Consider the following 13,051-nt stretch of genomic DNA (forward strand, 5'->3'; position numbering starts at 1 on the left):
GCGGTTCAGTGTCCAGGGAATGCGAGTGGGCTGTGAAGGCAGGGTATTCCGGTTCAGTCCCAGGAACTGAGCTGGGAAAGCTGGGAAATCGCTTAACCTCTCACGCCTCAGCTTTCTTATCTGTGAAATGGGGATACCATTACATGCGGAAGACTGGACATTCCCCAGTCCTTTCCTGTAGACACAGAGGTTTATATTTCCTAGGATTCTTTGCAGATAATTATGGCCAGAGCTGACCCCTAAGAAAGCTCTCAGTCTCTTATCCACACTCTCGTCCCTCCGTTTCTAGCCAGATGTGGAAGGTCTGAAGGACTCTGAGAGCCCAGAGAGCGGGGGGGCCACCAGCTGGCAGAAGCCCAGGTGGCTGTCCCCTAGCAAAACCACGCTGGGTAAAACCACAAAAGAGCAAGAGATAAATCTTTCAATTATATTTAAGCCACTGAAATGTTAGGATTACTTATTATTGCAAGTAGCCTATCTTATTATCTTCTTTAACTGTAGCTCTCATGTAGGTTGAGTAGGGTATCAGTATGCTAGTTTCTAGAACAAGCATGTCAAACTCGTGGCCCGCGGGCTGCAGGCAGCCCACAATGAATATTTTTGCGGCCCAGCCAATATAACGGTATGGAAAACATTTTAATAAAAATTCCGTAACTTAATTTTTACAATATCCTGTTATACATAACTAGAAGCCCGGTGCACGAAATTTGTGCACGGCGGGGGGTTGTCCCTCAGCCCAGCCTGTACCCTCTCCAATCTGGGACTCCTGGAGGGATGTCCGACTGCCCGTTTAGGCCCGATCCTGGTGGGATCGGGCCTAAACGGGCAGTCGGACATCCCTCTCACAATCCAGGACTGCTGGCTCCCAACTGCTTGCCTGCCTGCCTTCCTGATTGCCCCTAACCGCTTCTGCCTGCCAGCCTGATCACCCCTAACCACTCCGCTGCCAGCCTGGTTGATGCTTAACTGCTCCCCTGCCAGCCTGTTTGCCCCCAACTTCCCTCCTCTGCCAGCCTGGTCACCCCTAACTGCCCTCTCCTGCAGGGTTGATCACCTCCAATTGCCCTCCCTTGCAAGCCTGGTCCCTCTCAACTGCCCTCCTTTGCAGGCCGGGTGCCTCCCAACTGCCCTCCCCTGCTGGCCATCTTGTAGTGGCCATCTTGTGTCCACATGGGGGCAGGATCTTTGACCACATGGGGGCAGCTATATTGTGTGTTGCAGTGATGATCAATCTGTATATTACTCTTTTATTAGATAAGATAGAGGCCTGGTGCACGGGTGGGGGCCAGCTGGTTTGCCCTGAAGGGTGTCCCGGATCAGGGTGGGGTTCTCTTGGGGCGTGGGGTGGCCTGAGCGAGGGGCCTGTGCTGGTTTGCAGGCGGGCCACACCCCCGGGCAACCTAAGCGGAGGCCCTGGTATCTGGGATTTATTTTCCTTCTACAATTGAAACTTTGTAGCCTGGAGCAGAGCCAAGCCTGCTGTTCCCTCCTGGGCGGCAGCCATCTCTGTGGCAGTTAATTCACCTTCTACAGTTGAAACTTCGTTGCCTTAAGCGGGTGGGCCCGGCCAGGGTGTGCTTTAAAGCTTTGCTTCCCCTGTTGCTGCCGGCAACCCTGGCCTACTCTCTCAAGCTCCATTCTGTTGCCATTTGTTTGAATTTGTTTACCTTCTATAATTGAAACTTTGTAGCTTGAGTGGAGGCTTAGGCCTGCAACGGCTATGGAAAGCTTGGCTTGCTCTGTTAACTGGGAAACCTTGCTCACTGTGGCTGTAGCCATCTTGGATTGGGGTTAATTTGCATACTCGCCCTGATTGGCTGGTGGGCGTGGCTTGGCTGGTGGGCATGGCTTATGTAGCGGAGTGATGGTTAATTTGCATATTACCATTTTATTAGAGAAGATTATTAATAACGAACTACAACATTCACTAATGATTACTATAATCATGTTGCATTCATTTCCCTTACATGCCTTATGCACAGGGATGTAATTTCTCTCCACTAATACTAGCAGCGAGTATTTTAGCAGCTGATTGCCACGTCATTAGTCTTGTACTGACTTGTTTGGCGCAACAGAAAATATTTCGCTTTCAGAGACCAAGAAAAATAGGTTTATTTGCGTAACGCTTATTAATTAGTGCAGTTATGCAGTGTCTGGTAAGTTAATGTTCAAGAAAAAAATATTTTTATTAAAATGTTCTATTATTTTATGTTAACAACTAGAGGCCCAATGCATGAAGATTTGTGCAAGAATGGGCCTTCCTTCCCCTGGCTGCCAGCACCGCCTTCACTCCGCCTAGAGTCACCTTTCCGCCTTCCCACACTGCCCAGAGGCTCAGAGCGGCTGGGGCGGTGTAGAACACCTGGCGGTGACGCAAACATCCCACCCCCCGGCTGCTAGGCCCCTGTGTATGCAAATTAACCCGCCATCTTTGTTGTGTTAATTTGCATACTCACTCCTGATTGGCTGGTGGGCGTTGCAAAGGTACAGTCAATTGGCATCTTTCTCTTTTATTAGTGTAGATTACTCATTTATTTCAGCTCTTTGTATTCAGCATGTCTCTACTGAAGTATACCTACATTTCTATGAAAATTGAAGCCTTTGTGTTTTTGCAGCCCACATAAACTTAAACCTTGTTTATTTTGCCCATATTAGCCTTTGAGTTTGACATGCTTTTTCTAGAACAATGCCCAAATTGCAGAGGTTTAACAAAATAAAGGTCTCTTTCTAGCCTGTAGCCTGACTAATGCAGGTCAGCGATGGGAGCAGCTTCGCTCTGTCCAGGGCTTTGAATGGAGAAGGTCCCACAAAATGTGGGTGGGGATATCACAGAGAGGTCTGCCATGCAACAAGCCTTTTCACTATCTTTTCTTTCCGGCACATGGAAGGACTGCATTTCTCGGTCTTTTTGAAGTTAGGTGTCCATGCTTTTCCTTTAATCAGGAAAGGTTTCAGGAGTCCCAGTCATTTCCAGGTGGAAGCATTTGGGAAGCAATGCAGCTTCTGCAGGTTCTCCCTCCCCCTAACCGTGATTGGTCGGTTTGGAGGAAAGCATCCTGACACCCGAAGGCGATGTGGCAGGCAGGTCTCCGGAGCCGTGGCAGAATCTGCGGAATCTGTGTAAGTGGGAGAGAAAGCCTCCGAGAATATGGTTTTTTATTAAGCACTTACTGTGGACCAGGCACTGTGTAAGTGAGCGAGCACTTCGTGTGAACTGCATAGCACCATGTCTGGCGCTCACAAGTTCTTACTAGTAATTAGTGTTAATTGTTATTGTTATTCAAATTTTGTCTTAGAATTGTATGTATTCGCTCAAATGGGTCCTGTGCTCTAGACCATGGTCCAGAATGGATGTCACAAGGCGGGTGAGTATCTTGCTTTTTTTTTTCTCAAAAACATCTGAAATTTTTCCTCGTTTGTGGGCAGCTGAACGGGAAATGCAGATTCCAGGGCCAGAGACAGCATGGCGTAGAGCAGGAGTGGGGAACCTTTCTTCTGCCCGGGGCCACATGGATATTCATAACATCCTTCACAGGCCATACAAAGTTATCAGCTTAAAAATTAGCCTGCTGTGTGTGGTCAAACACTTAATCAACTCACCCCTAATGCCTGGGCAGGCCAGACCAAAGGATTTCTTGGGTCTTACACGGCCGAGGGCAGGCTGTTCCCCACCCCTGGTGTAGAGGAAAGAGAACTTGAACTAGAAGCCAAGATCAGTTTAGTTCAACACACATTTATTGAGCACCTTCTGTATGTACTAGGCGCCAGAGAAACAGAAAAGTGTGCGAGGGGACCCCTGCCCTCTAGGAGCTTCATTTCCACATGGGTGGCCAACAAGTTCACAAATACACAAAGCACGACACATGCAGTGAGGAGAGAATAAACAGGAAACAGGAGCGCCGCAAGGCCGGTTCCGGCCCTGCCACTAGCTGTGTGACCTTGGACATGTCACTCAGCCTCTCTGGGCCTCATGGATAGTAAGAATGGGGTCGATCATTTCTAACCCCTGAAATCCTAACATCTAAGATTCTCAAAACCCTGTTAGGTAGGCAGGGCAGGTATGGTTCTAGTTGACGGGTGAAGCCTGGGGTCAGAGAGGTTCCAACTGCTTGTTGGGAAGAGCTAGCCCCTGACTGGCCCAGGGCAGGTCTTCGGAGCCAGGCCTAGTGTGTGTCCACTCCCCGCCGCCTTAGCAGAGAGGTGGGATCTCGGATGGGGGTGGCAGGAGCCTTCCTGGATGCCCGTTTCGATCTCATACTCCGAGCTTGGAGCTGGCTACACAGCAGGAAGGGGAGAGAGGCAGCTACCTCCTTCCCCGCCTCCCCTCCTGCTGTAAGCACTCAGCAGGCAGTGGCCATTTCTGGAAACCAGGTCTCGGCTGTCAGTAAACAGCAGTGATGATAATTAGGGCTGTATCCTGGGGGTCACCGGAACCTTCAGCAGCCAGCCCCCTCCCTGATGGACACTCCCTGAGCCTGGTCCCACTCGCAGCCGTCTCCTCATTAGGCTGCGTGAATGATGCAAAGGACATTTTGGAGACTGAGGCAGCTCTCCCTCAGTGCCCCTGTACTTCCGGCCACCCCACCCAGTGTGTGCATGAGCTTGTTTAATTGAAGCAGAACAAACTCAAGAGTCCATCTCTGCTGTGCCTCTAAAAGTCATGCCACGCCCACCAAGGCCAAACACAAGTCTTCCGACGATGGGCCCGCTCTCCCGCCGTGGGAGACCGTTGATGATGCCGTGTACACTTGTCGTGTACAATCATCTTTGAGTGCGTGTGTGTACATCCGAGAGGCCAAGGGCACACGAAGCCTGCTCCCCAGGGGTTCATCATCAGGTGCAGGGGCGGGCAGGTGACATGAAGAAACGTCAGGGTGGCAAGGTGACAGGCGCCGTGTGAAAGGCTCAGTGTTAAGAGCTGGAGGTGCTGGGGAGAGGGCGAGGTCGCTCAGGGCTGCTGCTGTCCTGGCAGGGAGGCCGGCGCTGGGCCCTGAGGGAGAGACGGAAGTCATTACTAGCAATCCCTACTCTGCGGGCCGGACATCTTCCCGGGGAGCCCCTTCTCCATCGTGGGCTCACAGGGACACCCCCACTCCTCGGAGCCGGCTGGCTCGGTGGGGACACTCATGCCATACAAGTGTCTCCCCAAGAACCCTGTGGGGATGGTCTGGGTTCAAACCCTGCCCCCACCACCTCCGAGCTGTGCATATGAGCAAGTCCTGTACCTCTCTGAGCCCGTCTCCTCAGGCGGATGGTGCCGACCTTGCAGGGTGTGGATTCACTAAGCAAACACTAGTAACTCGTTAGCACAGCACCAAACGCTACCACCCCAATGTGTCCTCCTTAAAAAGCCCTCCCTGTCACCCCCCATCTTCACAAGGGCCGTCTGCATGCTCCAGCCTTCCCCAGGCACCCTGCCGGCTCCAAGGGACTGGGCTTTGGGTTCAAATGGGCCAAGGAAGAAGGGGCTCCGAGCTAAGCTTACTCGGTGCTTCCCCCGTGTGGCCGCCAGGAGCACAGCACCAGGCTCCACAGCCCAGCAAACCTAGTGGACTCGGCCCACGAGGGGGGGGGGCGCTGGGCTGGTAATAACCTTTGGCAGGTGGTCTATGTTTCTGAAGACAGGCCAGTGTTTTGTTTCTGCCTTGTGTGTCCTCCCCCCTGTAGGAACCTGATAGGAAAACTCTTACAACACTGGTGACCGGGAGTCAGAGCTCCTTTCACTAAACTGATTGGAACTGTCCTGTGGTCCTGACAAACCCAAGGTCAGGACAGCCTAGTCACCAGGTGCCTCCACAGCTGGAGCATGGCCCCCGTCAACGGCCTCCTTCCCAGCCCTCCTGTTGCTGGTTCCTCCTGCCCAAGCCCCAGGCCAGGACGAGAGCACTCAACTCATCCTCCGGGCCTTGAGGCCTGGCCAGGTGTAGCTTTGACCCTCTGGCGCATTGTCTGCCTCGGGGCGTTTCTGTGAGAATTAAATGCAGTGCCACGTGGAAAGCAAGGCACTAGGCTTTTCTTGGGGGGAGTGACTTTTTTTTAATTGACTAAGGTATTATAAATGTGTTTATCTCCCCATTGCCCGCCCCCCAATCCTGCCCTCACCCTCTGTTGTCTGCGTCCATTGGTTATGCTCATATGCATGCATACAAGTCTCTTGGTTGATCTCTCCGCTCTAGGCTTTTGAGCCTCGCTGTCTTTGAGGGGAGGACCCTGAGACCCTGGACCTGAGCACGTCTGAGAACAGGTGAGAGGACACCCCCCGCCCCCCAGCAGGAGCAGCTGGCCAGTCCTCAGCCTGAGCCAGCAGCCCCTCAACACTCCCCGCAGGTGCTGGGAGGGGGTGGGCTTCCTGCCACCCCCACAGGCCCACCCCCTGAATTCCCTTCACCTCATTGTACACCCAGGCCCCCTCTGGCTCCCCAATAATGACAAGATACAGAACCCCAGAATACCCATGTTTTACTAGGAATCTAGAAAGCATGCAAGAGGCCAACAAAACCATGTTGGCAGTGCTGTCTGAAACCCAGCAGTGAAGGCCGAGCGGAGCGGAGCTGGACCTGGTTCCCTGAGCTATTTTCTGAAAATGGGCCAGGACCCAGTTCACACAGGCAGCTCCCAGGCAGGCCGCCCACGTGACGCCAGCCAGGGCACCGAGCGGAGGCTGGGGCGGCCTGGGCCCCATGGCCAGCTGCTCTGCCCTGGGGGAGGGGGGTGGACAGGGTGGGGCACTGGTGGGCCTGCCGCCCCCCAACCCCCCCCCCCCCCGCCCCAGGCAGACCAAAGGCCCTGGGAAGGGGCCACAGGACCTGCACAAACTCCTATCAGGCCCAACACAAACATCATCTCTAGCCCGTGGCTAATCCTCCCCTGAGGCAGCATAAACCATCCCTGGGCTACGTTCCAGAACAGTCTGGTCCTTTCCAAGCTGTTTCCCCTGCTCCCAGTGTGCTCCCTGGGGGATAAAGCTGTTGATCCCCATGCCTGGCGTGGTGTCTGGCGCGTGGTGGGTGTGAATCAACGCTCCTCGCGTTGAGTTGAATAGTAATGAGGAGCCGGCAGGAGCCCGCCCTGCATCTAAGAGTAACTCGGGGCCTGAGGCCACACTGATTCTGCCCTCAGGTCCCGTGTACTGCCACCCGCCAAGCTAGGTCAAGTGGGCTTGACGTGGCCCCTCCCCCGGGCACCCAGAGCCGTGCCCTCTGCCCCTCCCCGAGGCCTGGAGCAAACGGCAGCCGACTCCTCTGGATGCCGCTCATCTCTTTCTTCCATCGGAGACGCCAGGCAGCAGGGCCAGGCAGCGGGGCCTGCCGGAGCAGCGGCCCAGACAAGGCAAGGAGGGCAGGTGTGCGGGACCTAGGCCAGGGAAGCCCTGCCTCCCAGCAACCACGAGAGAAATGACTTGGGGGGGGGGCGCGGGGGGCACTGTGTGTGCCGACAGCAATGCAGTGTGTCCGTGCCAGGGCCGCAGGAGGAAGGTTCCAGGATTGGGGGGGCGGGGGGGGCGGGTTTGTTGGGTGCTAACGGCGGGCTCTGTGCTTGTGTTTTGCGGGGAGGACCCTACCCTCCTGAGCACATGGGATTCAACTGCTGAGCCACAGGACCTGCTGGGGCCAAGGAGACAGGACTCATGGGCCTGACCCACCTCACGTCGTGTAGGCCATCTTGCTGCACACCCAGGGCCGGGTCATCAGACACTCCGTCGACACCAGCCTGGTGGGCTCCACGAAGACGCACTCCCCCAGGCCCGCGATGGCGAATCTGTGGCCAAGAGAGACGGCCAGCGCTCAGCCTGTGGCGTCCGCCCCGCCCTCCGACCACCTCCCAGGACATCCAGCCCCAAGGCCTTCCTCAGGGGCTTCCCATTGCTCCCAGCACCGGGCTCCTGTGAAGAAGAGCTGGGGGGAGAGGAGCTGACTTAAAGGGCCTCGCAGGTTAGGGTGGACCCCAATCACACCAATGTTCTACCCTGGGGCTGTTGCCCAGGAAACCAGACGTCATTCATGGGCCTGTGCTGTCATTCATGGGCCTGTGCGGGAGGGCTCTCCTCGCCTGAAACCAGTCCTCCAGAGTCCAAGGTTTCTCCTCTTCGCCCTGATCTGAGCCCCCTGCCAGCCTGGAGCTGGGGTCCCGCAAGAGTTGGCGTCAGAATGACCCCGAGAGGGAGTGTGGGGGCAGGACCACCTCAGTGGCGGGAACACGGCCCCTGGCTGCCAGGTGGTCAGCACGTGGGGACCCATCTCCAGGGCGCTCCCTGCCTCTGGGAGCAGGAAGCTTCCAGAAGGGGATAAGGGGGCAGAACGTGTAAGACTTCTCAGCCGTGCTAAGAGCTGATCTGCGATGGGAGCGGGAAAAGGAAGGAGGGAAAGGGAAGAGGTGATGAGAGGGGACGGGAAGGAGCTGGTAACCGGCTGCTTGCCGCTGGAGGCTGCTGGGACGGAGGGAGCCTCCGTGGGAAGGGGGGCTGGGGGCTGGGGGCTGGGGCCGGCGTGGTCCGCAGCAGCAGGGCCCCCACCTCCTCGTGGCCTGTTCCTCCAGCCAGAAGGTCTGGACCGAAAGCCAGGGTTCATTCCCTTATTCCCTGCCCCCCACACCTGTCACCACCCTCACTGCCCCAATCGTACACCCCACCACCCGTGACCACTGCCACATCACCCCACAAACCAGTGCCTGGCACCTCGCTCTTCACACACTCACTCCCACACGTGGGTCTCACAGATAACACAGCACGCACACCCAGCGGGGTCTCTAACGCTCTGTGCCCGGCTCCGCCCCTTTCCTGAGTGTCAGCGTTTGGTGGCATGTGGCTGCCCCGAGCAGAGGCCGCTCTCCACCTCCCTGTGGCCAGGTGTGGTGTGCCCTGGCCACACAGAGGGCCGTCCAGGCACGGACTCCCTCCCCTCCCCCTGGGCTGAACCGCACAGCCATGCAGACGGGCCTGACAGACAAGGAGTCACAGGGCGGCACAGGAGGCTCGCTGGAGCAGAGCCAGCACCCCAGGCCCGTGGTCGGCAAACCGCGGCTCGTGAGCCACATGCGGCTCTTTGGCCCCTTGAGTGTTCTAACGCCACTTCTTCAAAATAGACTCGCCCAGGCCGAAAACCGACTTCTGCGCATGGGCCACGAAGTTTCAATCGCACTGTACGTGCGCGCCCACACGTGGTATTTTGTGGAAGAGCCACACTCAAGGGGCCAAAGAGCCGCATGTGGCTCGCGAGCCGCGGTGTGCTGACCACTGCCCCAGGCTAATCTCATGGGCGAGAAACAAAGTGAAGCGATGTGGTTAAGGGGCCCCTCACACCCGCTGAACCTCGGGGGAGCTCTCGCCCGCACAGCTCCAGGCGGGTCCCTGGGAGGTGCGGGGTAGGGAGGCCCTGCCCGGGCTAAGCTGGGGCGGAGGACGAAGACGAAGCCTCAGCTCACGTGTCGGGGTCGAAGGGTTCCCCGTTGACCCAGTGGAACTCGTCCCCGACTCTGCGAAGGCCGATCCAGGGCTCCCTCCGCGTGAACTTGAACATAAATTCCTGCACCAAGCAAAGAGGAAGGCTCGGTCAGATGTGGTCTCCTGACTGCTTAGGGCTCCCAGATCTACAGACACCGAGGGGCGCCTGCTGAACCCCAAAAGTGAGGCCTAGGGCCAGGGTGCCTGCACTCACACTGACCACCCAGCAGCCGCCTGCAGTGGCCCCTAGGGGACCCTGCTCTGGGGCCTGCCCCCTGGCACAAGGTGCCCTGGCCCAGCAGCCCAGGTGCCAGCTCCCCGACGCACAGGAAGCCTGGGCTTGCCCACTTCGTAGGCACCTGGGACAACCCTCAGCGCTCAGGGCGACTGTCCCTCTACCTCCATCCTCTGGCCTTTCTCTGAAGAAGGGGCTCTTACCCTGTGCATCAGAGACCACCAGGGATTGTTAGGTTCTCTGCCTTTCACATCCCCACACCACTGCACCCAACTCCCGCACAGCCACCGCTGCACCCACATCCCCACACCTCTGCACCCAACTCCCGCACAGCCACGTGTCTGTAGACAAAACCGCTTTTGGAGGTGACACAAGAGCTCCTGGCCCTTGCCGAAACCGGTTTGGCTCAGGGGATAGAGCGTCGGCCTGCGGACTGAAGGGTCCCAGGTTCGATTCTGGTCAAGGGCATCGACCTTGGTTGCGGGCATGTCCCCTGTAGGGGGTGTGCAGGAGGCAGCTGATTGATGTTTCTCCCTCATCGATGTTTCTAACTCTCTATCCCTCTCCCTTCCTCTCTGTAAAAAATCAATAAAATATATTAAAAAAAGAGCTCCTGTCCCAGTTGGACTAGGAGATGGATGTGATTTCTCAGGTGCACTGGTCACTTGTAATTCTCACGTTACAACACCGAGCTGAGCGCGGTGACACGGCTGGCCTTGACCAGAGCAGTGGACACGCCACCTGGGCCTGCAGACCCTGAGGGGCCCCCTGCACACGCTGGCTGTGCGGCGGCTGGGGGACACCGAGTCCGGGGCGGGGTCTCCCAGGGCCCCTCCCAGCACTCACCAGCTCCTTGGGGCTCTGAATCACCGCCAGCGCCGCCTCGTGGGTGTGGCAGTACTGCCGGCCCGTGTTCCAGTCCCTCGGCTCCTCAGAGAAGAAGTAGCATTTCCGGCCGTAGAGCAGCCAGTCCTCGGGGCAGGGCGCCTCACACTTGATGCAGCCCTTGGAGGCTGCAGGAAGAGGGGGTCAGCACCACCACACGCCCGGCCCGCAGGACCCCACGCTGCCCCGGGCTCCCTCCACGGCCCCGCCTGGGAGCCCCTCACTGACACCTCACGGCGCCTGGCAGGGAGAAGGTGGGAGGTTTGAGGGACATGGGGGCGGGGGGAGAGGGACATGACAGGTTAGCTCCTGGGTTAAGACCTCCTCTCTCTCCTCTCTCTTCAAGGCATGGAACCCCGGAAACTCAGATTCAGAAGGGACTTGGAGGCCACGGGACGCGTCCTCTCTCCAGCCTGGGTGGCACCCACCTGCAGGCTCAGGGGGCCTGGCCATGCCCCATTAGCTAACAAGGCAGCCCTTGTACCACTGACTGCTGGAAGCTCCTCTCCGGTTCGGAGTTCCAGCCTGCCCTCCTGTGACCTAGACCTGCTGGCCCGGGATCTGCCTCTGGGGTGGCCCAGAGCAAAGCCGGTCGCCGTCTAGCACCCACTTGAAGGACAGCAGCCTCCCTCTCGAGGCTCAGACACGGCCTCTCCCCCAGACCCTTCTCCATCCGGCCTGGCTCACCACAGGGTGCCCGCACCATCACATCGCTGCCACCCATCAGACAGGAGCCCCGGGTGGGCCCCGCCCCAGCCACAGCGGTCACCACGCTGCCTTCCAGCTGCGGTGGCTCCCGGCCTGCAGACCGCATCAGAGAGGAGTCGGGGCTGCGTGCACACGCGTGCTGTTCTGGGAAGGAAGCCCAGAGCATCCACCAGATTCTCCAAGGGCCTCCTTGCCAACAGGAATTAAGCCATGCTCTGATGGTGTTCACATGCTCTCTCTCCAAGTCAGGCCTCCCCCGTGGCCAGAACATGTATGAGTCCATTTCAAACCCAAATGAAGGGTCTTATATGTATTTCTCCCACGTTTATCTCGCTCGTGTGGGCTCCTCTGAGTTTTTAAAGACACATGTTAATCTTGATTTTTTCTCACCTGTCATGTTAAACATCCCTCTTTGGATTGTATCACCTACGCATTCTATAAGCACACATTTTGTTTGTTTTCATACCAGTGATTGGTTAAATGTAGGCCAGACAGAGCCGAGAGAGGCCGATGGCGCCCCAGCCACGCGGACTCCGGTTAACCAGAGCACACGGCACACCTGCTCCGTGGCCTCAGGGCCCTCGGGACTACTGACCCTGGGGTGGCTGCATTTCCGCTGCTTTTCCACAGGAGCTCTGAGGAGACCTCGCTGAAGTCACCACGTGCCACCTTTACACATTGCCCGGCCTCCCAGAGACCAGAGGCGCCGATTTAACTTGCAGCCACTATTCTAGGGGGACCCAAGCGGCCGCCAGCCGTCACCAGGTTCTTCCCTAAACACAAACTCCCCGCTTATCCTGCACCCCTGTAGGCGAGGATTTGGTCAGGGCTGGTGTCATCAGTGGATTTTTTTTTTTTCCCATTTGGAGGTGCCCACCTCTGGTTTGATGGTGCACCTCCAAGATTAAAGACAAACCACTCTGCAAACCCTTCAGGTCCCACGGCATACGTGGCCTTGAATCCATTGAAAGCAGCCAAGTTCCCTGGTGGCTGTCCACGGTGACAGTGCCTGTGTCTTCATCCCTCCCCTTTCGGTCCCTCGCAGCCCTCCTGAGGCTCAGGCCCCACCCCTGGGGCTGTTCTGTTCCCTCTGCCCCCAGGAGGGCGGCCCCCATTCATTCATCAGGATCTGGCACCCGTGTTTCCCCCTCTGGGGAGGCCCCGCCCCCCAGGGCAGGAGCACCTCTATGTTTGCACAAGGGAGATAACCAACATCTTGTTTTTTATCACTAGTACTTCGCCCAGGGCCTATCACACAGCAGGCTCTATAAATGTCGAATGAATGAATGAATGAATGAATGAATGAATGAATGAATGAATGTGATCTTTAAAGGCCCTTGTCCCAAACTCATCTCCTCCAAGAAGCACTGCCCGCCTAACCCCCTGGAGTTTGTTTGCTCTGAGTTCTCACGGCATCCGCTTTCCCCGCATCGCATCGCTTAGGGAAGGGGACTTGTAGAGTCGATGTGTGAAAAGAGTATTTTAAGCTAAAATCACCTCTAGAACAAACACTCGGTTTGCTATTTACTTTGTCCCCCATGGAATTCATGGTACGCCGGGAGCTTTTCTTGACCTACTTCTGAGGAGGTGGCACCCTGAACCGCATCAATGCCCCGACATCCATACTCACCCAAGATGCTCATCACCACCAGGATGGCGAACAGGAGGACAGCAATGGCCCCGAGCAGGAGACGGGTGGTGGTGTCTGAGGAGAAGAAAAAGGGTTCAATTCCAGGCCACCCACTCACCACCAATGGCCACGGCCAGCCCCACGTCCCAGGAAT

At 56.9% G+C, this 13,051-nt stretch overlaps 1 protein-coding gene across 2 annotated transcripts in view; it reads right to left on the reverse strand.

The window, feature by feature from the left end:
* Window positions 1–3,467: 3,467 nt before the first annotated feature.
* CLEC2L (C-type lectin domain family 2 member L) overlaps window positions 3,468–13,051 on the reverse strand; it is a 37,261-nt gene continuing 27,677 nt past the window's right edge. For both annotated transcript variants that reach the window (XM_079785549.1, XM_079785548.1), the window contains exons 2-6: window positions 12,898–12,972; window positions 10,521–10,687; window positions 9,421–9,521; window positions 7,643–7,758; window positions 3,468–4,990 (exon numbers count right to left, since the gene is read on the reverse strand). In XM_079785549.1, the coding sequence (XP_079641675.1) occupies window positions 7,644–7,758; window positions 9,421–9,521; window positions 10,521–10,687; window positions 12,898–12,972 (458 nt within the window). In that variant the 3' untranslated portion in view covers window positions 3,468–4,990; window position 7,643. The remainder of the gene's footprint in view (window positions 4,991–7,642; window positions 7,759–9,420; window positions 9,522–10,520; window positions 10,688–12,897; window positions 12,973–13,051) is intronic.

This window comes from Cnephaeus nilssonii, assembly GCF_951640355.1.
Source record: "Cnephaeus nilssonii genome assembly, chromosome: 12".
NCBI lineage: Eukaryota > Metazoa > Chordata > Mammalia > Chiroptera > Vespertilionidae > Cnephaeus > Cnephaeus nilssonii.